We start from the raw sequence: 27,675 nt of genomic DNA on the forward strand, positions 1-27,675 counted from the left end.
TAATTAGACTTACATATTTATTAGAGATCTGAACAAAATAAGAAATTAAATTATATGTACAGTCTATGTTAAAACTAACTAAATTAGAGGTAAGTTAATAGGTACACACTGTTTTTATTATGCGTAGCTTATTGTATGGTAAGAAAACTTAACCTTAGAAAATTTATGGCAAAAGAAATGACATGCGACAGCTCATTAGTATAGCGAAAATGCGTATTTTATTTATCCAGCTTAAGATATTATGCGTATGGAAAAGAAAAATAAAATAAATAACTTTTTTAAAATATCAGATGTAAAAAATCAGTCCATCTGTTTCATGTGATTGCACACATTGCAAAAAAAATAAATAATTTTCTTTTTTAAAATAAATAAAAACAGTACGAAAACTTGTACTTAAAAGCCCAGTTGTAACATAATAAATATTCCCTCTATAACTGCGATATATAAAATATTATTATTACTTCAACATTCTCGCTTCGAACACGAGTCAATCGCGCAACACAATGGCAGCTCTAACACTTAACACTGGGGCACTTTGTAAAAAACAACAAAACGTTGTCACAGACTAAACACACACAAAAGTGTGAATAAAGTTTCTTAAAACACTGAGTTGCTAAGGCACTCAACTACAATTACCATCTATTCATGTATATATAAAAACTTTACGCGTTAAGCATATGAAAAATAATAACAGAATGTTAACAGGTAATAAAAAAAATTGTAAACTCGTTCACCGATGCATGCGAAACAAATATCTTTCAATTCCAAAGGAGACTTAACCTAAATGTATAATACGAATAAATGTTTTGTCACATGCTATGGCTCTGTTATGATACTAAACGATAGTATGTGATACAAAAATCTAAGCTTTAGTTTTATTGTAAGTTTGGTGCAGGCGTTAGTTGGCCACTACTGCCTCCGGCGCTGTGTTTTGACTAGGCTCCGCCTTTACGTCTGTAAGAATAATTTGAGTATAAAATATTAATTACTTTATTTGTCATTTATTATTCATCAAAATTATGCTTTAGAATGATTTTTTTTATAAAAGTTTACAAAATGCCTATTTGCTTACCATTATTAGTCTTATTGGGTGAGTTCTGAGTTGAAGTCTTTTGCGACTCACTGGTGCTGCCTTCGGCTTCACCTGTCTCTCCCGCTGAAGATGTGACCTAAAATTTTGTTGAATTAATATTAAAATAATTTAAACTTACATCGAAAGTATGGAGAATCGATTAATAATTAAATTATTGTGCTATCATTAGTGTTACTAGCAATTGTCTTATGTTGGGTAAATAGTTACATATCAGTAAATAGTCATTTAAATCATTGCAGACTCACCCTTGTTCTATTTGGAATTCTAGGTTTTAATCCTTTAGGCTCTTTTGCAGGATCAAAGTGGCAGTCAAATATGTCAATTAGCTCCTTGATGTCTTCCTCTTTCGCTGATACCGTTAACACCTTCAACTGCTTCTCAAGACCTAGTTCAAAGATATATTGTTAAAAATTATAGTCTCCGCTGAATAAAACAAGAAGTTTGTTTCCATAATGCAAACATTACACTATTAGTATGCTTTTGACCAAAATCTAATGTAGCTGAGTAAAGTTTTGTAGACAATTTATTAAAAAGTACATTTAAAACAAGTGTAATAAAGATGTTTAATTTAATTGAAAACTTTAAAGCATACTTGCTGCATGGAATGCATTCTTAATTTTTCATATTCTAAATATATAATTGGTAACCACCACTGGCAGCGATTTTCTTGCTTACTTTACTGACTGTATTTAATATAATAAAAATAAATAGCAACACTATTTATTAGGGTTTATTGACTTAAATTTTATCAGACTAGTAATTTAAAACTAAATTTTTCAAAACTCTTAAATTATTTAAGAGTTTTTTAGAATTAATTTAGCAACAAATTACATCAATGCTTGATAATTTACGTAGGTTTGTCGAGATCTAAATGCTATAAAGTTATATACAAACCTTCCAACTTCTGTTCTTGCCAGGCGTCCTTGAGCTGATCGTAGAGCAGGCCCGCGTCGGCCAGCAGACGGCGCAGCTGCGTGACGCGCTTGCGCTCCGGTCGCGCCAACCGCAGCAGCGGCGCGAACACTGGCCGGAATGTGTTCTGTCTGCAAATTGTAGTTACTAATTATAATGTCCTTAGGTTCTGGTCATTATGTTGGGAAATGTATGACTAATTTAGAGAAAGTTTAGTTATTGTTGGTTAGTCCTGTTTAAATTCAAGAATTATTAAAAGAAACCTAAGGGTATAAACAGATAATCCTCTTTTGCAATAACAAAAAATAACTGATTACATATTGTGAATACTAAAATAATTAAAAAAATATATTTTATTGTAACTTGTAACACTTCAAATATCAACATGAATCTTAAGGATATCATTGCTATTATCAAAATATAAGCAATGGCCAAAAATCCCTTGAAAATTAAAATTATGTGTATCAAGTTTTCTTGTAGAGGAATTGAACTCTTAACATTTACAAAATAAAAAATATAATAATTTGGTACAGAGAAAGTAATATATAATAAAGTATATGTTGTAAAGAATAATTATTGATAGATGTAGCATACAAGGGTTTTAGTAAGTATTCATACCTTTCTAGTAATTTCTTAAAGTTGGCAAGTGCTTCCAATTCAGTATGAACCGGTCGTGCCCAGACTCTAGCAGTCTCCACCATATCTTTACTTGCCGTTGTGCCTTCTCCTCCAGCTCCCACTTCTTGTTGCTCTCCTGAATATTAGCATTATGATAGAGTAAACTAAAATTTTTCAATTTTATGTTCAAGCCATAAAGTTACTGAACTCTTTAGAAAGCATACAGAAGCTAATATTTGCATTTACTTGTATAATACTGCTCAAGGAGAATTAATGAATATAGACATTGCAATAGCTTGTAGTGTGCTGTACCTATATGTTAAGTATTTATAACAGTTATTTTTCAATTAAATTGATTAATTTAAGAAATATATATATTTTCTAAAAAACCAAAAAATAATTATCAAATCTGTTACCATATCTAATTCAATTAAAAATTCGGACAATCCATCTATCCAACATAAGTTAATTTAAATGATTATGTAAATGTGTGGTAAATAAACAAACCTTGTGCCAGATGCTCAACAATCCTATATGCCGCTGTGGCACGATCCAGTGCACTATCCACTGAAAGTGTATCTGCGTCTAGTAGGACTCTTGCAAGAACTCTTAAAGATACAGATTTAACTGTGGACTTGCATTTGTCAGCAGCAAGAGCATAACTGTCTGCGAAACCAGCCACTATTGTCTTGAAACGGTCCAACAACTTATAACTGAAAAATGATCAACAAATTGTTACATACTCCATGAAATAAAACATAATATAAATCTAAATTGAGATAAATATTTATTTATACAAATACAGCCTTAGTCTTAAACATTGTTTAGTAGTTATTCATTGATTTAACATTCAATAGTACAGTATTGTTTTACAAATCACATACAAATATTTTTTGGTAAAGCCAATAGTTACGAGGAGGTTCATTTTATATTATAAACAAAATAACATTCAATATAATTGACCCATTACCCTATATTAAGGTTTTTACTTTAAATATAGATAAGTAACTAGTATAATAATATATTTGTTATAATAATAACAACATCATAATCAGTAATACATTGTGCAAAGTGTAAAAAATATTAAGTTATTTACCGAGTAAGAGCTTCTAGCAACATTGTAGGACTAAGGCGGCGTGGCTCATGGTAGATGAGAATAACACTGCCATCACCTTTTTCTTTTTCTAACCAGTCTAGGAAATCCGTAAGCGCCGATATTTCAGATTTTGTTTTTAATATCTGAAATATTAAATATTAAAACCTCCCAATTTTTAAAGTTGACACAAAATTAAGTTGTCTAATAGATAATATTAGAACAAAATTTATCATTAATGATCCTTATTTTCAATTAATACAGCTATGATAACAAATATCATATTTGTTTAAAGAGAAAAATTATGAATATTAGCATTAAGTACATACTTTATGTGTATTAGTATCTTTCAACATTCGGTATCGACCCACAGTGACTACTCGAACATTGTGACGTCTTCTAGCACCTGGATTCAGATCTCCATAAGGCATAATGTATTGCGAATATGTCTGCTTCGGGGTAAAAGCAGCAATTTGACATATCTGTTGACAAAATAATTACTTTACATTTACTTATCAATGAAGCAACAATCAACACCAGAAGGAAATACTTAATTTATTATATTTATAAAAATGAGTTTATGGCTCTTCTCCTGAATTATTAAAACAATCTCATAATCATAAAAAATAACTAAATGTTATGGTAATTTTGAACATTATTTTTGTACAAAAAAAATATTGCATTCAATCATTATATAAAATAATGTTTATATATAATATGCTTAATTTCTTCTATACAGAAGTTGTTAATTATATTATCTAATATTTCTTATCAATTTATAAACAAGCTATATTAAGCATCAATCAAATTTAATTTAATCTTATCTATGGAAACATTCAAAACATGTTTATATTTATTATAAATTACATTGTTCATTAGTTTAACTATAAAAAAAAAATATGAATTTACATTCATTTCAGAATTTAAGTGATCCCAATCACAATAGCATATCATCATAACACAGGACCTACAACCAGTAAAGCATGTATAGGCAGCCTTATCACTACAAAGATCTCTTCTTGGTAAACTTTGAGACAGAAACTGAACTATAAATTTAAATAAATCCTTTATAATTTATAATTTCATATAATTCTTCTAACTGTTAAAATAATTAACCATTTACTTTTGAAGTAAAATATTAATGATATGCTAAAACAATAACTACCTCATCGATCAGTCTTCTTCCAGTGGTATCCATATCCCATCCTACAAGTGCATACTTGCCTGGTGGCAAGCCTGCTGGTTTTTCTGCCAAGGCAGGTAAAACGTCTGCAGGAGCTTCCACTCCACTACCATTCACCTTTGCTTCTGACACCATTGCCATGTACTCTGTGGACTGCTACTGTGAATTTTGTATAAATAAATACATTGATTCTTAATTATTCCATTTTGAGAAAACAACATGAGGGTAGTATAAAGTTTTTATAAATATTACAAAATTATCATAAAATATTTTTTATCAATTTATAAAAATACTGAGATAAATAGACTGGAATATTATTTTGCTATATATCTAGTTACTTTTTGAGAAAACATTAAGTGGAAAATAGATATGGTTAATTTTTTTCGCCAATATTTCTATATATATATATAATATTTATGAATTCCCCACTCACTTGTTATTGATTATTTTTCACAAACTATGAAAATATGCTCGTAGAAGCTTTTAGATTTTTTTTGTATTTAAGTATGTTTTATTAGAACACATTTACTGTATACTAACTTCCCTTTTTAAATGCAAATCTAACATTACACACTATTTACACTTGCTCAAATTATAAAAATTATTACAACCTTAAAAATGATGTCACGCCGCTAAAAAAATACAGGCGCCCAAAAATAAATCGATTGAAGGTTCTGCAAATATGTCTAAAGATTTTCAATACGGATATTTAAGAGAAACAAGTTGCAGTTTATTTTACAGGTGTAAGTTTTTTAAAAAACACATAACATTTTTTACCAAGGAAAACCTATGGAAAAATAAAAATGAGGACACGTGGCGATCTTTTCTTTAGACATTTTGCCCCACCCTTGTATGTCAAAATAAGGCAAAATTAACTCACTATTTAAATATGATGTTCCTTGTTGAATGTTGTTCAATTATTCTTTAATTATAAGAAATTTCAAGATAGTTTACAATGCCTGCAAAATAAACTAATTTAGGTAGAAAATATCAGAAATCTTGGCACGTGTGCGGCAATCGGAAAAACGCAATAGTGTTTGAAAAGTTTACATAATTTATCCAAAAATCGGTAACATTTTAAAAATCGAAAATTTCTTAGGAATAAAGAAATATTTTCTATTTTTATTTATTTATAATGAATAGCTTAAAATATGTTTTCTTAATGTTAAATGTTTTACCAAGTTTAATTTTAAAAATAAAAATTGAACGCCATTATATTGTAAATTAACTATTTCGTTAAAGTATTTTTTTAAGATTTAAATTTATTTCAATGAGTTTTCTTTTTTTTTATATGATAATAAATTATCCTCGATATTTATATTATTGCATACTAGCTCGTCCTGGGTACAATAAGGGTCTATATACAACTTTTAGATTGAAGAATAAACATTGGCATTTAGCTATGAAAGTTTTCTACTAAAATGTTCATTATTTTATATAAAAACTTCCCTCTTGAATCATTCTACTTATTGATTTAAACCATATTGAAATCCGTTGCGTATTTTAAAAGATCGAAGGTACTGTCGGCGAGAACGGGAAGTGAGTTTGTTTTACACCATGTAGAGATTATATATTTTGTAACTTTTATTGAGCTACTTTCCATAAATATTTATATTAAAATAAAAAAGATTTTATTTTTTTATTTGTTTCCTGCATAAGTAACAACTAAGGCATATAAAAAAATATATTATATTCAAACCTAAGACATCATTAAAAATCGATAAATTGTTTTGTTGCCATGATGCACTAAGCAAAGATTGCTTAAATTGGTTGTTTAAATGCTGATATTGACATTGTTTGTGTGATATTGTTTGTCTCTTTTACGCTCATTGTTTACGGTATAATAAAATAAACATTGAATTTGACAAATGCAAAGTTGTATGACGGCGTTTCCGGCCTATATCAGGTTGACAAGCTGTCAACCTAGCGAAGCGTCATAGTGAATGGTGAGGCGAGCAGCCATTTTGAACGACACGATCGAACGAGAGGGCGCCCGTTTACCACACTTATGACGAATCGCTGTGATTGCCGCCATATTGCCGTTTTGTTCAAACTATCTTAGTTGATTTTTGTATGAAAGTGCTGTGTATTCGAACTATTCCTGTGACTACAGTGATTATTAAATTGTAATTAACATCTTGGACTGGATCGTTTATTTTACCACGCCCATCTACCCGATCTAAATAAAATGAGTTCTTGTGACGGCCCTTCTGCCATTTCATCAGAAGTGGGATTCGATGGTGCCCAAGTTGAGGGTCAACGGACAAAATCGGATGCCGAAAAGTTACTAAGCAGTATGGAGGCGTTGTTATCTCGGGTTCTCGCAAGTCAGCAAACACCAACTGCCAACACTACTCATTCTACGCAATTGCTACCTTTTAACCCAGACGACGAAGAATCTGACGTTGAGGCTTGGTGCAATATAACCGAAGCTATCGTTCTTAAGAAAAATTTAAACGGAATAGACTTGCTCATGGCCCTTACCAGCGCCTTGAAAGGACGAGCTGCAGCCTGCATTACTAAAGTGAATATAAATGAAATGACCTGGACTGTGGTCAAGCAATGTCTAATGGCGAAATTTTCAAAACCAAAGTTGCCGCAGGATTACTTCGACGACATATTACGATTTCAAATCGCTGCCAAAGAAACAGTTTCCGAATCTGCACTACGTCTGTGGAGCTTGATTGAACGGATTCCGAAGTGCACGATGCCTGAAGAAGTAGTTACTGGATTTGTGATATCAGTACTGTGTAAAAAGGATGGACTAATACGTCGCGAATTAAATGCTCACAATATTATGACTCGCACTCAACTATTTCGAGTACTCGGAGGTGTGTCCTTGAAACGCCAATCGGATGGTGGTGGAGATACCAGTGAGCCTGAGATCAAGCGTTTCCGGTCAGTTGAAAGATTCTCAGGCAGATGCAGCTTCTGTGGAATAAGAGGACATCGCTTTGCAGACTGTCGAAAACGTCGTGACAACTTCGGATCTGCATCTCAAGAGGTACCGAGCTCGTCACGAACATTGAAGAACACAACTTCCGTGTCTTGCTACACTTGTGGAAAAAAAGGACACGTGACAACTAACTGTCCTGACAAGAAGAATGGAAGCAAGGCTGCGGTCATGGAGGTCCAACATTGTGAGCACCGTCCGTCCAGGGGGACTTTGAAAACATCTTCCGGTGAGTCTGTCCCTTTTTTATTTGATAGTGGATCATCTTGTTCGCTTTTAAAAGAAAGTTATTGCGATAAACTTTTGGGTACTGCGCGTAAAGACGTTGTTTATCTTAGTGGTATCGGTGGCAATGATCTGCTATGTACTACACAAATTCTAAGTAAGGTTGAAATCGGTGATCGCCTTATTAGTTTACTCTTTCACGTAGTACCGGATTGCAACATATCAGATCCTATTATAATTGGCAGAGATATTTTTGATTTAGGGTTATGTGTTAAAATTGACAATGATAATCTTGTTATATATGCCAAAGAACAATCAAATTTTTGTAATAAATCGGATCCTTTAGATTTATATCAAATTGATACAGATTTACAAGGGTGTGATAAGGATATGTTGATTTCAATTTTAAGAAAATATTCTGATAGTTTTATCGAAGGTACACCGACTAAACGAGTTAAGACAGGAGTATTTGAGATAATTTTGGTAGACCCTCAAAAAGTAGTGTATAGACGTCCTAACAAACGCGCACCTATAGAGAAACAAATAATTAAGGAACAAGTCCAAAAATTGTTAGATGCTGGAGTTATCCAAGAGAGTTCCTCTCCTTTTGCAAGCCCGATTGTCCTCGTTAAAAAGAAGGACAATTCGTATAGGCTTTGTGTAGATTATAGGGAGTTAAACTCTAATACTGTACCGGAACGTTACCCTTTGCCCCGCATTGACGAACAAATCGACCAGCTTGGTGGGGCCAACTTCTTTTCTTCTTTGGACATGGCTGCTGGCTTTCACCAGATCCCTGTCCATCCCAACTCAATTCAGAAAACAGCCTTTGTCACAAATGAGGGCCAGTACGAATACCTCGCCATGCCATTTGGGTTGCGTAACGCGCCTTCGGTGTTTCAGAGATGTATCACAAAAGCATTCAGCCATCTTAAAGAAAAACCTTTGATATATATGGATGACGTGTTGGCCTATTCAGTGGACATTTCTGAAGGTTTGCAGCGCCTTGATGAACTATTGGCTGCACTATCAGAATCTGGATTTTCAATTAACCTAAAGAAGTGTAAGTTTATGAAACAAAAGATAGACTACTTAGGATATTCTATTCAGTCTGGTGAAGTTAGGCCCAACTCACGAAAAATCCAAGCGTTGATAGATGCCCCAGAGCCCAAGTCAGCTACAAATGTTCGACAATTCCTCGGATTGGCATCTTATTTCCGAAAATTCATCCCCAATTTTACCCATATAGTTGGTCCCCTCTACCCACTTACGAAACTCAAAGGACGTATTAGCTGGACTCCAGAACATGAAAGGATACGTAAACAGTTAATAGACATTCTTACATCCGAACCCGTACTTACCATATTTGACCCAGACCTCCCTGTAGAGCTGCATACTGACGCTAGCTCCGATGGGTATGGAGCGATCCTCTTGCAAAAGAAAAACAACCTTCCCCACGTAGTAGAATATTTTAGCCGTCGGACGTCGGATGCGGAGTCACGCTATCACTCTTACGAGCTAGAAACTTTAGCAGTAGTAAGAGCAATAGAGCACTTCCGACATTACCTGTATGGCAGGAATTTTGTGGTTGTTACCGACTGCAATTCATTAAAAGCGTCAAAGTCTAAGAAGGACTTAACTCCTCGCGTATATCGATGGTGGGCATATTTGCAAGCCTACGATTTCGATATCGTGTATCGTGAAGGCAGTAGGATGGAACACGCTGACTTTTTGTCTCGAAACCCTTTACCGAATCCAGATTCAGACAATACCACAGAACCCGTAAAATCTCAAATTCAATCTGTTCATTTTATCGAACTCCACCACGGCTGGCTATCTGTTGAACAGAAACGAGATGCCGAAATCCAAGACCTTATTTCGAAATACCATAACAATGGTTTTCCTGAGACTGTAGCTCAAACTTACGATGTTAGAGAAGGCATCCTCTACCGGAAAATTGTTCGGAATAAAGTAGTGTCCTGGCTGCCAGTAGTTCCACGATCTCTTATCTGGACCCTTATAAATCATGTTCATACTGAATTACAACATCTAGGTAAAGACAAAACGCTTGACAAGCTTTATGAGAAATATTGGTTCCCGGACATGTCTAAATGTGTCCGAAAATACATAGACTCGTGCATCATTTGTAAGGCATCCAAGGGCCCATCCGGACCTCAAGCCGTTCAGCTTCACCCGATTCCAAAGGTACCTGTACCTTGGCATACGATTCATATTGACTTCACGGGAAAGCTGAGCGGAAAGAGTGATCGGAAGGAGTATTGCTCAGTAATCATAGACGCTTTCACAAAGTTCGTTTTACTAGAACATACCTTGTCTCTTGATGCGAAGAGTGCGATTAATGCACTGCAAAAAGCAGTTAATCTTTTTGGAGCACCAAAAAGAATTATTGCAGACCAAGGTCGTTGCTACATCAGTTCTGACTTTAAGTCATTCTGCGATGAGCATAAAATAGAACTTCACTTTATAGCGACGGGTTCCAGTAGAGCAAATGGTCAAGTTGAGCGAGTAATGCGTACTCTCAAGAGCATTTTAACTATAGTAGAAAACGACCCTAACAAAACGTGGCGTGACGAACTAGGAAATATTCAACTTGCCCTAAATAGTACCAAGTCCGCTGTTACTAAATATTCACCATCAGAGCTTATGTTCGGGATTAATTCCGATTCTTTAGGTATGGCCAAAATAAACTGTATCGATAACAATAATGCGGTTCGCTCGGATGTCGATTCGATTAGGGAGGATGCTTCGATAAATATTCAGAAAGCTGCTGAATCTGAAACTGTTAGATTTAACCTCGGTCGCGCAAAAATTAAACCATTTTCTAAAGGTGATCACGTGTTCATTAAAAACAACGAACGCAATAAAACTAAATTGGATAGGAAATTCAGGGGTCCTTTCGTAATTACAGAAGTTTTAAATAATGATCGTTACGAACTTAAAAGCATAGCAGGTAGTTCCAATCGTGTTCTTAAATACTCTCACGAGAATTTGCGCACAGTGCCCCAGGGACATATCGGATTACTAGAAATCGCGACTAGTCTTTTGAATGAGGATGAGGCCGAGACGGCGTCGGATACTGAAGACAATATATTGGGCTTTAACAATGAGAACGAGTCATTAGACCGTCTAGACACCTTGACCGTATGCTCTGATACCGCTTCCGCGGACTCACGTACTATGTCAGCCAACTCAGACACAATGAGTGCTCATTCAGACCCCGAAACGTGGGACGTTATTCACGAAGTTGAAATACATTGAAACAAGACAATTCACCATCATAGGTAGGTATTTGTCTACTTACTATACTTACTGCCAGGTATTGAATGTGTAATGTATGTCGTGAATATTTTGAATGTTTAGAAATTTGTTTGATTAGATGATGCACTTCTTAGTCCCAGAGAGTAGACGAAATTTGTCGTCCGAGCCTCACCCATGCAGAGGGTCAGCTTGTCATGTGATGAACCTAGCATCATCTGACGAAAATTGTCGTCCGAGTCGGGTCCATTACGAGGGCTGACTTGTCCTGTATGATTGCTAGTTATAAGTGAGACGAAACGTGTCGTCCGGGCCAAATTCTGCCAAGGATTGGCTTGTCTGGCTATTCGTAAAGACGAAAGGTGTCGTCCGAGTCATATCCTGCCAAGGATTGGCTTGTCTGGCTATTCGTAAAGACGAAAGATGTCGTCCAGGTCATATCTTGGATGGGATAGACCTGTCAGGATGTTTAAATATGTGAAGTGTGGTGTCAGAGACAAATTTTAGATAGAACATTAAAATTTAGGTTCATATTTCTAGACGATTGGTTTATCTGTGGTGCTGAGTAGTTGATAAATAGCATTAAGTCAGGATGAACGAGCAGATTACGCAGTTAACTTAATTTGTTTCAGGTTAAACGCCCGTGGACGGTCGAATGTCAGTCTGGCCGTGACGGCGTTTCCGGCCTATATCAGGTTGACAAGCTGTCAACCTAGCGAAGCGTCATAGTGAATGGTGAGGCGAGCAGCCATTTTGAACGACACGATCGAACGAGAGGGCGCCCGTTTACCACACTTATGACGAATCGCTGTGATTGCCGCCATATTGCCGTTTTGTTCAAACTATCTTAGTTGATTTTTGTATGAAAGTGCTGTGTATTCGAACTATTCCTGTGACTACAGTGATTATTAAATTGTAATTAACATCTTGGACTGGATCGTTTATTTTACCACGCCCATCTACCCGATCTAAATAAAATGAGTTCTTGTGACGGCCCTTCTGCCATTTCATGTATTTATGAAATTCCAATGGAAAATATTGCAAAGTTTCAATAAAGGTTTTTGAATTTTCTCTTTTTTAATTAAGTATAAGCTGCTATTAAGTATTGTCAAATATATTTGCTATGACAGAAAACATCGAATTTTATCAAAACCAAATAGCTTTGGCTAGAACGGAAATAAAAAACTTAAGGTTAATAATAATCGACTAATGTTAATAAAGCGTTTGTTTGTTATAGACCATTAGCTTTAATAATATTTTCAATTGCAGGCAGCGTATATCTGCGCTTAAACATGAGCATTTAAAAGAAATACATAATATTAAATCGACGCTTAGTAATCTTCGCTGTTCTAACTGCGCTGCTGAAGGTATGTTACATATATCTATATAAACTGGGACTGCATTATATAATGTAATTTTAATATTATATAGTAGCGGATATTCTAATAAATCAATAACATTAAGTTTACTTATTTAATAGAGTGAAGCAATCGTTTAAACAAATTCATAATTAAAATTAGGTATCACAATTTTCTTGTTACTTGGTTAGTATCAAACAGCCTGTAAATTGCTGTGGGTAGAATTCCCTTGACAGACTTGAAGATTGGCCCACAATACTAATCCATGCCATGTTGGTTTGTAAAAATTTGGCAGAAACTGACATATGCAGGTTTTATAATGTTTTCATTTACTGCCAAAATGCATAAACATGAGATGAATGATAAAAAACATGTAAACTTATTGGTACTTGCTCGGACTTGCATCTACAAATTCGATAAAATTCATAGGTTTTGCCATTAGGTCACCTCAGCTCTATATATATTTAAAATAAGAACCAGTACAGTGTGTACGGTATACCCTTCAAATTAAATTTATTCCAATTCTTAAATATGACTTTTATTACAGCCACTTCATTGGTTAGTATTCCTGATACTGATCAGGCTTCAGTATCTCAGACTCAGTCAAATGAGATATTGTTTCGACCTATAGGACACATTGAGACATCATTTGCTAATAAAAGAGCAGTGCCAAGGCAACCATCTGTTTTGACAAATTCAAAGGGAGTTATTGTGATTGATACAAATGTGTTCAATAACCCCAATCACGCAACAACTGGTTTGGAAGAATTTTCTCATTTATGGTTTGTATTGGAGTATTTTATTTCATAGAATTTTTCAAAGAAACTTATATGGAAATAATATTCATTTTAAAGTTACAGTTTAATTTAGTATTATTATTATTATTATATAAATTTTTTTCAGGATTATATTTCACTTCCATATTCATGACAACGTCACTGTACAGTCAAAGGTGTCACCCCCTCGTCTTGGTGGGAAGAAATGTGGTGTATTGGCTAGTAGGTCTCCGCATAGGCCTTGCCCTATTGGACTTTCTCTTGTCAGATTGTGTCACATTGAAGGTATTACTTAATTAATATAAAATTTTATGTTATTATTTTTGTAACAAGTACAAAGTATGAAACTGTTTTGTCAAATAAACTATATTCTCACTGTGTACTTTCATACAGCATAAATATAACCCTTTTACATGTAATTATAATGTATCTGTTTACTTATGCATATGTGTAAGGATGCATTGGTAGTAATCATATATTACTCTGACGTAAATTGTGCATGTAATTTGTATCACACAAGGCCATCAACATTCAACAATGTAATGACAATTTCATACATATTATATATACTTTATACTCTAAAACTATTCTTATGTTAATTTCAGAGTGAAACAAAAAAGTCATTTTATTTCAATGAAAGTTATTTTATTATTTAATTTACATTGCACCGGTGGAGAGTGATGGGTCCCAAGATGTCTCTTTTTTATGTTTTACTTTTTTAAGTTATCAGTAGTATTTAATGTTTATCAAGTCAATTTTGTCATTCTTCCTCAAAATTAGAATAATAATAATAACATTGGAGAATTGTGACGATAATACCTAATAAAATATATTTTATTACAGGAAATAAAATATTCTTCAATGGAGTAGATATGGTTAATGGTACACCAGTACTTGATATTAAGCCTTTCATACCCCAATATGATTATCCTCCAGCAAATGGGGATTCCCCGATTTTAACTTCATTAGTTAGACCGCCAACTGAGGGAACCAATGATGCAACAGAAACCATGGTTAATTTGCATGTAGATGATGATTCTTACTCAGTTAGGAGGTTAGTATCTTTGATTATATCCATTAAATAGCTGTTGCCTTGAAATTGGTTATAAATAATTTAACAGACTTGTTTAAAATATTATGTTAATTTAAGACCTCTTTGTAAACCACATTTGTGGTTCAACGTTCGTGGGCTAGATCCACCAGACTGCTCGTAAAGCTCACTCTCGAACTTGCCTTTCAGAACTTATCGAAAACAGTCTGCTCTTAGGACTACTCCGGCCATTTTAAAGATTTGACCTTGTGAGGCTAGAATATCCAGAAACGCTTAAAAACGTATCTACTTATTTTTAATCAGTATTCCAAAAATAAAGTTTCATGATTCTAACTTAAAAAATGGCGGACTTCCATACAAACGTTCAACCCCAAAATACCTTCCTTAGTGGGTCTAGTCTACTCAATAAAACGATCCTCACCAAATTTCAAGGCCGTAACTTTAACAGTTTACGCTCGGCGATGATGAATCAGTCAGTCAGGACTTGTTATTTTATATATATGATATATAAAACACTGTTAAACCAACCTAATCAATAAATTTAATTGGCTGATGGTAGGAGTATGCCCAATTAATTAATGTCTATAGGATTAAAGTTGCTGGGAGCTTTAAGTATTACATTGATCCATAAATGGGCGAAGAACAGAAAAGTCGAGCGTACTCCTTTGTTTTATATTACCGAAAGCTCTTAATACTGAGTGGAGAATTTTACGTAAAAACTTATGGAAGACTGTAAATTAAGGCTCACACGCACAAAGGGGAGAGGGTTATGAGTTGTTAAAAAATATGGGAGTGATGTCCCACAGGTCCTAATCTCCGATGTATGTAAACACACCACGAGCTAAAATAGATTAAATCGCTTAAATTAGGCCATCTTTTAAAAAAAAAGATTTGGTTTGGAACGCGCGATTATGCACATCGAACGAAAAGAGGTTCTCTAGTTTTTATTCGTGATTAGGTCAAAATACGTTATCATACCAAATTTAAATTTGGTATGATATCGGCGGCGGCAAGATTATCGGCGGTATGCGCTTTTCGGATTTTATCCATTATTTAATGTAAATTACATGCATGACATACATCTTGATATGCCATTTCGCTTACTATTTATTTACTTTATTTACCTAAGAGGAAGCAGTACCACCGATATGCCGACATACATAGATTACTTCAAATAGATATCACAAAAGCGGAAAATATAAAAATATAATTTATTTTAACCAGTACTATCAAAAATACTATTTTTGCCGAATTGCTCAGTGCAGAAGGTTGTGTTGGCGATGTAAATTACTTTTTATAATTTAAGCGATTTAAAGCGTTAATGTTTCTGGTGGGTAACACATTCCATCAGGTGACCCAATGGCCAATTCGAAAACCTTTGGTAAACTAATGTAAAAAAACTATTGTATTTGTAGTACCTATTCAATATTTTGTTATTTTAGTTTATTTTTTTTATGATACTAGCTTCCGTCCGCTACTACGTCCGCTTTTGAGAAGCATTTTGTTAAGTACCTTATGTGTGTTAAGTCAGGGTGAGCTGACTGTTCGAAATTTGATCCAAATCCGAGTAACAATATAATCCGTCCATGAACCGTCACTAACTTTTCGTTTATAATATTATTATTAATCATATTTTGTTTTATTTCCATTTAATTTTATTTCTTACTAAGCTAAGTACACATAAGTCAATCTTAAAAATGTTTATTATGCTATTAGTTTATTGTTATCGTGTCGTGTGGATATTTTGTTGGAGACTCATAAAATAAAACAATTTATTTGATATATCTAAAAAATGAGTATTTATGGTATAACAATATATTTTTAAATAATTGTATACATAAAGCTATGCGTAGACATCATACTCAAAATGGCACTAACATATTTAAGAAGAATAATATTTTTTTTATAAGTAACTAAGTCAATCTTTTCTGTATAAAATAATGTTCTATTAATATAATGTATATAATATATGTATAATATGTCCCAACAGTCCTAGTAGATAGATATATTTTTTTATAATATTTTATTCATTAAAATTATATTTGTTTTTTCAGTGTAAGTCCTCGTCTAGTTCAACCGATTGGTATTGATACATCGAGTCCACTTCCTCGCTCGCCGTTCGGTGATATTCCTTCCCCAGTACACGAACCTGCAACTCTTATATCCCCATCACCAGAATCACCAACAAACGAAGACTTACTGGATGGTCCAACGAGGTCTCCAATTCGAAGAGTTGAAACTGAACGTGGCTCTCCAGATGGTCAAGAAAGGTTCACTCCGCCACAATCTGCTACTTCACTAAATGTTAACCAAGATGGTATTCGGGTTGCATCCTGGGTGATTTCTCCACCTTCACAGCGGTTCCAAGTAGTGTTTACGGAGGATGCTCTCCAAAGATTGAACGATCTTATTGGTGACAGAGCTCAAGCATTTAAATCAAACATTGAAAATCTCTTAGCAGAAGATCCGAGATCTGTTTATGTCAGAACCAGATATCCCGAACACGAATATAGCTGTGTCTTAGAAGATTTATCAATTAGTTGCGTATTTAACGATAACTCAGCGATGTGCACTATTATAGCACTGAGAAGTGCTGAAGAATTACAAAATTGATTATAAATGTGTAATCAAACAATAAATGCTTTTTAGTCTATATAATTTCTTTTATTTATGAAACTTATTTGCAACATTATGTAACTATGTAAAACAAATTATAAGCTACATTTTAAAAAATAATAATTGCCTACCGGAACCAAAGTCGCCAACAGTTTCTAATAAAGACAATTCAATAAATCGAATTTTTTTGCCATGAAAGTTTATAGTTTTTATTGAGTTATCTTCCTTGAATTTTATGGATTCTGAGATGGCACTCCACTCTTTTCTATTAACAGAATAGCGATAACGAGCCATTAGGAATGTACCATTGCCAGCATCACTACGAGGTATGTACTCTGCTTTATCTAATTCGTAAATATCTCCTAAGTCGAAATGAAGTGTAAGATATTTATCTTCTTTAGGATTCGACTGACCAGATGTACCCCAATCGGTATGCCATATCGATTTGAGATTTCCATCGGTAAGATTACACACTTCTTGACAAGGTTGACATGGCAAGTTACATGTGACTAACTCCTGTTATTATGTATTTCAAAGGGTCGTCCATTACTATACCTGAAGTGTAGTCGGTCCATTCGGAAACTGTTTTATTCCAAGCAGTTCGAATCCTAAAGTTATGTTTACTGCTATATGCAAAATCTTTAAATGTAAATGAATTGCCTTTAATATTTGTAAACACTGCACCATCTCTTTCGATTTCATAGAAATCTGCTTTACTACTTTCATCCCATTTGAGCGAAATTGATGTCGAAGTTGGTTCTTCGTCGATGACTTTAAGATTTTGCGGTTGTTCTAATTGTTTATTCAAAGAGAATAGCCCAAAAACTTCACCCTGATTAGTAAAATCGGTTACCTTGATTGCAATTTCATTCGCTGTGACGTCGAATTTTTCTATTTTGATTAATAAACACTTTTGTTTCGTCGCATCATATTCACTCAAATAGGAATTTATACAGAAGTCCTTATCAAAATAGTATGAATTATCTTGATTTTCAAATTCAGTAAGACTTTCAGCTTTATTTAAAATTAAAGATTTCCCATTAATAGCTACCTTTATATTTTCAATCTCTTGCGATGCCATTATTTGTATCAATGTGCTCCTTTCTTTAACCATATTTTTGTAAGATTTACGAGTTTTATGAATAGTTATTAATAGATCACCAACACGGTAAGATGTCGGTGCAATTGCTAAAATTTTGGTGGTAGCGTAATCGCCTTTTAAATAGTCTAAAGTAATGCCATCGTCTTCGTAAATTTTAAAGCTTGAAGTTCCATTTGGGTATAAAGTAAATATCCTAAGATCTCTTATTAATTCATATGGATTGTTGTGTGGTTTCGTCATCGGTACAATAGACCCTTCTTTTATAAAAATAGGAATCTTCCAGAGAGGCGTCAGAATATTATTATAAATTTTACCACCTTGATATTTTTTGCCGGTCATAAAATCAATCCATATTTGATTTGTATTTGGAAGATATATTCCATCGCGAACAGATGTTTCCATAACTTTTACGTCATTATAAATTGGAGCTACCAATATATTAGGACCCCACATGTACTGATACTGGGAGTCTTTTGTATAAGCAGATGTTTCTTCAGGAAATTCAAGGAACATAGCTCTTACCATTGGGAGTCCATATATAGACTCATATCCAATACTGTAATTATATGGCATTAAAATAGATTTTAGCTTTAAATAGGCTCTATTAATTTTTATAGCTTCCTCGTCGTAACTGAATGGAGTTTTTGGGGTGTTTCCCCATCCGTCCATGTTTAATTGTAATGGTGTAAAAGTTTTCCATTGATAATCTCGGATATTAATTTCTTTACAACCACCTGCGTAAATGCCATCCATATCAGAACCTACAATCGGTAGACCTGATAGGCCTGCTCCGATATAAGTTGGAATATGAAATCGAATATATTCCCACTCCCCGCCTTTTTGATCGCCGCTCCAAATACCAGAATAGCGCTGCGTACCAGCCCATCCATCGACCATAATAATCATTGGTCTGACATTGGTTTTAGTTGCTTTCACAAATATAGTCGTAGCATTTTCAACTGCGCTAAGTCCAAAAGAATAACCTGAACCGATCCACGCGACATCGCATTTGAGTGCTACTACATTAGCAACACCTACTTCCTTACCTAAATCTCGCTCCCCTTTTTTAGGATTTAAGGGATCAACAGGGTGAAGATTGGATTCCGTCCATAAAGCGACTTCAACTCCATTTTGTAAAGAATAATCGACGAATTCTTTTAAATTCTGAATGTCGCCATCCAAAGAATCTGTTTGACCATACCCAGAACCGTAACCGTCGTTTGGTATAAACCAGCCTAAGGGTACATCGTGCTTTTTGTATCTGTCTATCATAGCACGAGCAGAAAATTGGTAGTTATTCTTTTCTCCATTTAATGATTCTAAAATACCTTTTTTATCACCAATTTCATTTGGTTTATAGCTTTTGTAATATTCCCCATCTTCAAAAAGTATCGCTCCTCGAGTGTCTGAGGTAACTTTTACCCAATAATCGCGATTAAAAGCATTTAAATGCGCTTCATAAAAAGCATACTCTGGCATCAAAAGCGGTTGTCCCGTTAACTCATAATAATCGTTCAAAATGTCTTTTGGTATACTATTAATAAAATAATATGCATCAAAATCTTCACCTTTGTGAACTATTTCTATGAAATTATCGGACTTATCACCAAAGTCATAAGTTCCTTTTTGCCAGGTATTTCTTAAGACACCATATCCATAAGAAGACCAATAAAAGGGACAAGGCGATGTTACCCCTCCATCGTCCCATTCGTTCATATTTTTAATGTATATCATTTCACCCTTGTGACTGAATCTTCCATTTTGCATTCCACCTCCGAAAAAGTATTCGTCATCGTGCTGTTTGAGTATTTGGGTTGAATTGCAATCGGCATAAGACAATGGTTTGATCTCATGTAATACTTCTTTGTTCATTCTCAAGTCAACAATATTCATAGTACCCTTTATCTTATCAAAAACGATTTGCACATCTCTCGTTTGCACAATATAATGTGTATTTACATCATCAAGTATCGATTGCCTGAATGCTTCGAAGCCATAGTCATTTATGTTTTTTACAACAATCTTTGCGACATCGTCTGGGTTTATTGGTATTGGAAAATCTAAGAATATTCCGCTTGGTGCCATGTAATATCTGAATACATGATTATTTAAAATGTGTAAATTAGCTTTTTCACCAGTTTCAAATTCTATTGCATAATGACTGTCGGTTTTTATAATAAATTTTATACCACCAATAACTTTTTCTGAATTGTCCACCATTGTTTTTTCAGTTTTGTTTCACCTGAAAGTACAAATGTTTAAACATTGTTAAATCTAGCTATAATCGTACATTGTAAAGTGAACTAATTATAAATGAAGGTTATGGACAATAAATACATATTTGTTTTAAAAATAATATTGAATTTACGACACTATTTACTAATTTTTCACATAATACTAAGAGTTGCGTGGTTCTGGCAGAGTAGAAGAGAACCCTATCTTGATTTCCGTCCCGTGGATATGTAAGAGCCTACCAACGGAACTAATTTATCGTGTGTATCATTTACACTTTTAAGTGCTCTGTACAAAATCCCTCAAGATAAATTTGTACGATATAATTTGTAAGATAAATTTGTACGACATAAAAAACGTTTTTAAGTATCAAAATAATCATTAATATAAAACTTGAACATAAGCTTGTGTAACGACTTAAATTTCTATACAACTGTCCGTAACATATCTATCACATCTCTATCCATAACAGCTTTTATATATGCCATAGGAACGATTATAAATAAGAGCTCAAAATAATATTTAATATAATATGCAGTTTCTTAGGCCACTAAATTTAGGAACAAAGAACTATAATTCTAGCCTGGGATCGTAGGATGGCTAAGGCTAGTGTAAAAGTTAGCATGAAATGTAAATCAGATGTAACACAAGGAATTTAACATTTTTCGGATCAAAGACAAACCGGCTAGACGGGTTATGCATGTATTGGGCAAGTAAAAAAATGAAGATTTTTTATTGGAATTTCCAGAACTTCGTCAGAGGTAATTCTAAAATCTTATTTAAAAGTTAAATAAGAATGTGCAACTTACCAATAATAGGGATGTGACGAGATATGATTACGAGCTAGGAGCCATCCAATCTTTGTATAGTAAGTTAGTTACTAATAATTGCCAAACATATTAATAATATATTTATTATTAATATGTTTGGAATAAAGCGTACATTGCAATTTTGCTCTAACGATAGCTCCAACGGGATTTTGGTCAACATATTTTCAATCATTCAGAATGAAAATAAGGTTGATCGTTTCATTCATTTTTTTATCTAATTATTACCTTATCAATTTTGAAAGTAATAATTCCTGATTAGACACCTACGCGCAAACAGAGTGATCTATGTTGGTAATATTTTACAAACGAAGCATTAGAACAGTTTTCTCTAAAATATTAATTTTTGTGCAGTGTTAGAACACAATGCTCTAGTCAATTATTTTTAAGCGAATGATTTAATCACCAGCTCTTAGGAATTGAATTTTTTCATTTACTCATTTAGACGTTTAATCATTTTGACTACATATTTATTATGCGATAATCTTAATTCAAAAAATATATAAATGAATAACAATTGACATACCTCTTATTTATTTAAATTGATTCCTCAAGATATCATAACTTGCAATCAGGGCTTTCCAAGAACATTATAAAAACATCGTTTATTTTTCGAGTGGATATGTGAATTAATGTTTACGTTACTTTTTTCCTCTATAAAAAAGTTAGCACACTCGCACGGCCTTAAGTAGACTGGAATTCTATATACAATCCACCGGCTTATATCAAGCTTCAAAATGGGACGGTTATCACATCGTTCTAATAACATACAAAACATGATTTTGACATATCTATTTAAACAGTCTTGATAGTAGGCGCATTCTTATTTGCTTTATAAATTGTAAATAGGATAGGTACTTCTATATTTAAACAGAGCATGTCCTTTGTTCATTTTTATTACAATTATATAAAATTTAATATGAATTGAAAAAAAAATTTAAAGTGTACTAAGTATCACGACGCATCGCTAATTTTCTTAGAAAATTTAAGTTAAATAAATATATATATTTTGTAGTGAGGTTTTCGCGTGCTCACGACACGACTATATTATTATTAACTAATTCAAAGAAGGTAAGTAATGAGATCGTATTTCTTTTCGTATGCTAAAAACTATCGAAAATATTAATAAATTGTATCGTTTTGTTTTTGTATTTTATAACAATATAGGAACAGGTAATGTGGCTTGTAATAAAATTAATCTATAAATGATGGTCGTATGCTGTCGATCTATTTTTTGTTGACATTTGGAAACATACAAACCTCTAGTTGTTTTATATTGGCGGAGGAAATCAATTTTTTAAGATAAAATCATTCAACCTTTAGTGATCAGTGACCGCAAACTATAAACTTTTGACATTTTGATTTTTTTTATAATTTCAGATTAGTAGTTCTTGTTTCGATTAAAAAAAAAGTTCATCCTGCGTTAACCCTAAGTTTTATGTTACATTATTTAGTTTTCTTATGTTGGCTGGGGAGTTTTTTTTATTAAGTGTTTTATATTTTCATTAACTGTTCATAGTTGTTCAATCTAATTTTTTTGTATATCCTCAGTTTTTTTCATATTATATCTATTGCTCGTTAACTGCTCTTCATTCTTTTATTTCGATTTACAAAAATATCTGTTCGTCCTGCGTTACCCTTTAATGCAATATATAAAAAATAAATTTCATTAAAAAAATGTTGATAGAACAATGAAGAACAGTGAAATAACAAAACAAAAATTATAAAAAAATTATCTTCCCCAGCGAACTTAAGACAGTTCAAATCTCTAATAGATTTTTTGTGAGACTAGTAGTTTTATCTCACAGACTAGTAGTTTTGGCAACGCAGTATTTTAACTCGATGCAGTCGAGTTAAAATAATTACGAAATAAAGTACCTGTATTTGGATATCCGATCAATAAATCATTGAATTTATTTGAAATTGGTATAAAGTATTAATCATTAATAAAATAAAATTAAATAAAAACATTCATTATTATCGTTTAAATGTCAATCAAACTGCTTTTTATACTTTGAAATTCAATACAGTAGTTTAAGAAATTTTAAAAGATATATAAGTAACCACATAAAAAATACACTAGGTGTTCTTACTTCTTTGGCCTCTACATCATCACCGGACGAGTGGCCGAGTGGTAGAAGACTCTGCCGGAGAATACACAAGACATGTTGTAAGAAATATGAGCCTTGAACTTAGTACGGGCGAAATAATGTTTGAATAAAATCCTTATTTTAACTGAGTCCGTAATTAGCAGCTTAATCTTTCGTAAAAAGTTTTTGTGTACTTATCTATACTATATCAGTGCAGTTCGCTTTGAAAGTGCCGCGAATATTTTATCTCCATTTCGACAACAAAAAATTGCTTATGCCTATTGTCCCAGCTATTTACTACGATTGTACTTTATTCTCAATATTAAATAAATATACATAGTCTGATATACTGTACTAATCTATAATACCTATATACATTAAAGAGAAAAATAGACATATGAAACCATTGACCTATACAATGTAAAAATCAAACCCTAACTATAAAAAATCCTAACTTATTAAAGTCTCGTAAATTTAAATTTTGTAACTAAGTATGTAGTACATGTAATTAAGTATACAAAATGTCTGATCATACGTGTACTTACAATCTACAATTTTTTTTGTCAAATTAATTATCAACACAAAACGACTTTACATTATATGAAGTATGAATATATTACATTTATATTTTAGTAATACATTTTATATATTTAATATAATTCAAGATAGCAAATATGACATTGTCAATGAACGAATGTGTCCATTTCCATTATTCAACTCATAGATATGTCATATGATTCAATTGGTTCAATTGGCTGGCTGTGGCTGTACAAAATTTCGGTGTTGCGTACTTAAAAATATGAAAATTACGCCAGAGTAAGAAATAAAAATATGGTATCTTTTATTACTTAAAATTGTCAAGGCAAACTACGAAATATTTCTCGAAACCATATTTATCGTAATCATATTTTTTTGCTCAATAAGGGTCAGGCGTTCTTAGGCGTAAATTGTTTTCATTTGGATCGAACTTCATTGTACGTAATATATTTTTTGTTACGTTTCACTTTTTTCTTGTAAAAAAATAAAAATATTGTGACCGAAGATATAAGTAGAAAGCTATATAAGTAATTATGGAGCACAATATCTCGGAAAACGTACGTATTGCAGCCCAAATATCACAAATCAGCCGAAGAGTATTTACGCTTATTTGGGCAAGTATGCCGAAATTATTTACATCCACAATCCTTACAGCCAGATTTATCTGGTGATTGGGATTGTAGTTAGGACTTAATTGGAAGATTACTGGTCTTCCACTCTTATACTCCCGGTGTATTCTTCATTATAATGGAAACGACGATATGTTTGCAATGACATTTTTAAGTAAAAAATTCTGTCGTTGAAAGACGATTTTTTCATTTATACATAATAATAATATATCAAATTTGCCAGATAGCTACATAACATACCTTCTACCATAACATATTTTAAGCGATAACAGACAACTGAGTGCGTATACGCCTTTATATTAAAATTATATATTTTATCTATAGATAAATTCTTGACTCTCGTTTCACTTCCGAATTGTCGTTGTCATGCTGTCAATTTTTTGATTACTCACGAAGTTGCTGGCCAGTACATTTTGTTCTGAATTAACCATCAAAAATATAAATAGTAACTTATTACACAAGTTTGAAATCTAATAATTCTAAGGTATACTATGTTTCTATAATGTTATGAGATATTTAATAAAATTTACTTTCATTTTTTGTCTATAGTTAAGACTTACCTACCGGTAATGTAGCTTGATTAAAACTTGTAAAACTTTTGCAGATGTTCTTAACTCGTTCAGAGTACGATCGTGGAGTCAACACATTCAGCCCCGAAGGAAGGCTGTTTCAAGTCGAATATGCCATAGAGGCTATAAAACTCGGTTCTACCGCGATCGGTATTTCAACTTCTGAAGGTGTTGTTTTGGCTGTTGAAAAAAGGATAACTTCGCCCTTAATGGAACCAACTACTATTGAAAAAATTGTAGAAGTTGACAGACACATTGCTTGTGCTGTTTCCGGGTTAATGGCGGATTCCAGGTGATTAAATATTAATAAATAATTTCTATCATACTAACAACATTTTAGAACAAAAATTTTGAATCCGACCTGAGCTTCAAGTTTGTTGTAATTTGTCAGTAGTCAGTTAGAAAGTGATACAGTAATTATATAAAATAAATTCTTTTTTTTTTTTCAGAACTCTAATAGAGAGAGCCCGAGTAGAATGCCAGAACCATTGGTTTGTATACAATGAGCGCATGAGTGTTGAGTCATGTGCACAAGCTGTTTCTAACCTGGCTATACAGTTTGGAGATAGTGATGATGATAGTGGAACAGCTATGTCCAGGCCATTTGGAGTAGCTGTTATGTTTGCAGGTTTGTTTTCAATTATTTAAATATGAAAAAATTAAATATTCATAGTAAAATGCTTTTGTATAAACTAATTTTTAGTCTTATTTTTAAATCACTATATTAAACAAATATTTTAATACAACCTAAGAAGTAAACTTATTAGAATAAGTTCAATTTTATAGTTGAATTACTTTATTTTCTAAATTATCAAGTAAATATACATGTACAACATTTTAAATATCTCAGTATCTAGTTGATTTCAATGGCAGGAGGAGTTAATATTGATAAATAATTTTATCTTGTCAATTCATAACATGATATTTGTGGAAATCTAAATAATCTATGGATTGGGAAAAATTAAATTTTGAATGTCAGCAAAGTCATTATAATGACTGGAAGTAAAAATAAAGTGGGTATGTCAGTAAGTGATATAGAGTTATAATATAAATAAATATATATTAATCAAGAACTCTTTGTATAGCAAATATTAGCAATTTACATGGAATGTCTAATCTAAGATTTTTTATCTTTACTGGTCCTGCCATTGGAATAGAGCATACTATTTAATTTACTTGACTAAAAGTATAGTAATAAGCAATTATTTATAGAAAAATACTTTTATTTAATTGAGTTAAATCTGTATGAATATTTTATATATTTTTATGTTCTGTAAAACTGAAATAATATATTTTCTAGGTATTGACGAGAAGGGCCCTCAGCTTTTCCATATGGATCCAAGTGGTACATTTGTCCAATATGATGCTAAGGCCATTGGCTCTGGTAGTGAAGGTGCTCAACAAAGTTTGAAGGTCAGTAAAAATTATATTAGAATTTAATTTTTTGAATGATTATTCCATTAATGATTCGGGGCTTTTTCATATTAGTTCCTAAAGTTTAATAATTGCGATTAGTTAAATTTTTTTTAATAAGTTCTTTGATTATATGTAAAACTATTTGTTGTGTGTTACTTTTTTAATATTACCTACTATAAAACAATTTACAAGAACTTTAATTGTAAAATTATAAAAAGTAAAGTCTTGGTTGTTTTTAGGAAGTGTATCACAAGTCAATGACCCTCAAAGAAGCGATTAAGTCTGCACTAACAATTCTGAAACAGGTTATGGAAGAAAAGCTATCTGAGAACAATGTAGAGGTTGTTACAATGACACCAGAGTCGATGTTCCACATGTTTACTAGGGAGCAACTTGCCGAGGTCATTAAGGATATACCTTGAACTTTTATACTAGGGATAGTCAAAGCATGGTTTAGTATACAGTTTTGTTTAATTTAATACTTGGACCTAAGTATTAAAAAAAATGAAGAAAACAATAAAATTTAAATTTCAGTCAAATTCATACAAACTGAATTCTCTCCATGCTGCAACTATCTATTATATGTATTCCGGTAGTATTTGAAGTAAATTGTATAATTTGGATAAGTATTTTAGTGATCATGTATTTACCTTCTTACTTATAAACATTGTTTAGCTTGTGTTTAATTAAACACTAGTTTCTCTCTTTCTGTCATCATTAATTTTACATTAGAAAGAAGAAGACATGGTATAGTTTAACCGATCACCCCCTAAGCAACATTTATAAGTAAAATCATTCATTTGTATGGTTAAGTAAAATGTATTAATTGGATCATATTATTTTGAATAATGTTAGAACATTCACAATCAAGTATTTATCAATATTTTTTAAATATGATAACATCAAGATTTTAGACCGTAACACCATTAAAATGTTTCCTTTATGCAATTTATTTTAAATATTACTCCGGTGAAGGAGTTTCTAAGAATCTTAAAGTAAGTAATTGATGTTTAATAAAACTTACATCAATATCTATATGTATTATTTACCTTTTGATATTATTTCATTTTTATTCAATAAAGTATTTAAACAAACAAACACTAAACAGTATTTTATAGC

At 32.6% G+C, this 27,675-nt stretch overlaps 5 protein-coding genes across 8 annotated transcripts; 3 read left to right on the top strand and 2 right to left on the bottom strand.

Annotated features, from left to right (window-relative positions):
• Positions 1–3: 3 nt before the first annotated feature.
• LOC113401940 (maternal protein exuperantia) lies at positions 4–5,942 on the bottom strand. Of its 3 annotated transcripts, none has more exons than XM_026642022.2 (10): positions 5,780–5,942; positions 4,882–5,058; positions 4,046–4,198; positions 3,720–3,862; positions 3,131–3,336; positions 2,624–2,759; positions 1,988–2,136; positions 1,339–1,478; positions 1,073–1,169; positions 4–954 (listed from the first exon to the last, which is right to left on the bottom strand). In XM_026642022.2, the coding sequence occupies exons 2-10, from the start codon at positions 5,038–5,040 to the stop codon at positions 899–901; spliced, it is 1,239 nt and encodes a 412-aa protein (XP_026497807.1). In that variant the 5' UTR covers positions 5,041–5,058; positions 5,780–5,942; the 3' UTR covers positions 4–898. The 3 variants fall into 3 exon arrangements, with proteins under 3 accessions (XP_026497807.1, XP_026497808.1, XP_026497809.1); XM_026642023.2 differs by having other exon boundaries at positions 4,882–5,055; positions 5,780–5,939; XM_026642024.2 differs by lacking the exon at positions 5,780–5,942 and adding an exon at positions 5,511–5,641.
• A 753-nt stretch (positions 5,943–6,695) lies between these two features.
• Positions 6,696–17,196, top strand: LOC113401939 (tRNA (adenine(37)-N6)-methyltransferase). The gene is made up of 7 exons (XM_026642021.2): positions 6,696–6,776; positions 12,364–12,544; positions 12,623–12,720; positions 13,259–13,493; positions 13,615–13,772; positions 14,331–14,541; positions 16,593–17,196. Exons 2-7 carry the CDS (start codon positions 12,477–12,479, stop codon positions 17,149–17,151), a joined length of 1,329 nt encoding a protein of 442 aa, XP_026497806.2. The 5' UTR covers positions 6,696–6,776; positions 12,364–12,476; the 3' UTR covers positions 17,152–17,196.
• Positions 6,860–12,285, top strand: LOC135193955 (uncharacterized). Its single transcript, XM_064218563.1, has 2 exons — positions 6,860–8,081; positions 11,986–12,285. Exons 1-2 carry the CDS (start codon positions 7,088–7,090, stop codon positions 11,988–11,990), a joined length of 999 nt encoding a protein of 332 aa, XP_064074633.1. The 5' UTR covers positions 6,860–7,087; the 3' UTR covers positions 11,991–12,285.
• Positions 17,190–22,054, bottom strand: LOC113401937 (oligosaccharide 4-alpha-D-glucosyltransferase-like). Its single transcript, XM_026642018.2, is given in 3 exon segments — positions 17,190–17,667; positions 17,669–20,498; positions 21,842–22,054. Coding segments are annotated over 2 exon segments (3,219 nt in total). The 5' UTR covers positions 20,477–20,498; positions 21,842–22,054; the 3' UTR covers positions 17,190–17,256.
• Positions 22,055–24,892: 2,838 nt separating this feature from the next.
• On the top strand, positions 24,893–27,587 carry LOC113401945 (proteasome subunit alpha type-5). Of its 2 annotated transcripts, none has more exons than XM_064218675.1 (5): positions 24,893–25,016; positions 25,176–25,432; positions 25,590–25,768; positions 26,441–26,553; positions 26,796–27,587. In XM_064218675.1, exons 2-5 carry the CDS (start codon positions 25,176–25,178, stop codon positions 26,976–26,978), a joined length of 732 nt encoding a protein of 243 aa, XP_064074745.1. In that variant the 5' UTR covers positions 24,893–25,016; the 3' UTR covers positions 26,979–27,587. The 2 variants fall into 2 exon arrangements, with proteins under 2 accessions (XP_064074745.1, XP_026497817.1); XM_026642032.2 differs by having other exon boundaries at positions 24,901–25,055.
• The last annotated feature ends 88 nt before the right edge of the window (positions 27,588–27,675 follow it).

Source organism: Vanessa tameamea, chromosome 23 (genome assembly GCF_037043105.1).
Source record: "Vanessa tameamea isolate UH-Manoa-2023 chromosome 23, ilVanTame1 primary haplotype, whole genome shotgun sequence".
Taxonomy (NCBI): domain Eukaryota; kingdom Metazoa; phylum Arthropoda; class Insecta; order Lepidoptera; family Nymphalidae; genus Vanessa; species Vanessa tameamea.

Excerpts from the sequence above, each read along its gene's own strand:
- LOC113401940 (XM_026642022.2), bottom strand. The coding sequence starts at position 5,040 with ATGGCAATGGTGTCAGAAGCAAAGGTGAATGGTAGTGGAGTGGAAGCT. Across the intron at positions 3,337-3,719 it reads TTGCTAGAAGCTCTTACTCG|TTATAAGTTGTTGGACCGTT; the intron begins GTAAATAACTTA and ends ATCATTTTTCAG. Across the intron at positions 955-1,072 it reads ACCCAATAAGACTAATAATG|ACGTAAAGGCGGAGCCTAGT; the intron begins GTAAGCAAATAG and ends TTATTCTTACAG.
- LOC135193955 (XM_064218563.1), top strand. The coding sequence starts at position 7,088 with ATGAGTTCTTGTGACGGCCCTTCTGCCATTTCATCAGAAGTGGGATTC.
- LOC113401939 (XM_026642021.2), top strand. The coding sequence starts at position 12,477 with ATGACAGAAAACATCGAATTTTATCAAAACCAAATAGCTTTGGCTAGA. Across the intron at positions 13,494-13,614 it reads GAAGAATTTTCTCATTTATG|GATTATATTTCACTTCCATA; the intron begins GTTTGTATTGGA and ends AATTTTTTTCAG. Across the intron at positions 13,773-14,330 it reads CAGATTGTGTCACATTGAAG|GAAATAAAATATTCTTCAAT; the intron begins GTATTACTTAAT and ends ATTTTATTACAG.
- LOC113401945 (XM_064218675.1), top strand. The coding sequence starts at position 25,176 with ATGTTCTTAACTCGTTCAGAGTACGATCGTGGAGTCAACACATTCAGC. Across the intron at positions 25,433-25,589 it reads GGGTTAATGGCGGATTCCAG|AACTCTAATAGAGAGAGCCC; the intron begins GTGATTAAATAT and ends TTTTTTTTTCAG. Across the intron at positions 25,769-26,440 it reads AGTAGCTGTTATGTTTGCAG|GTATTGACGAGAAGGGCCCT; the intron begins GTTTGTTTTCAA and ends TATATTTTCTAG.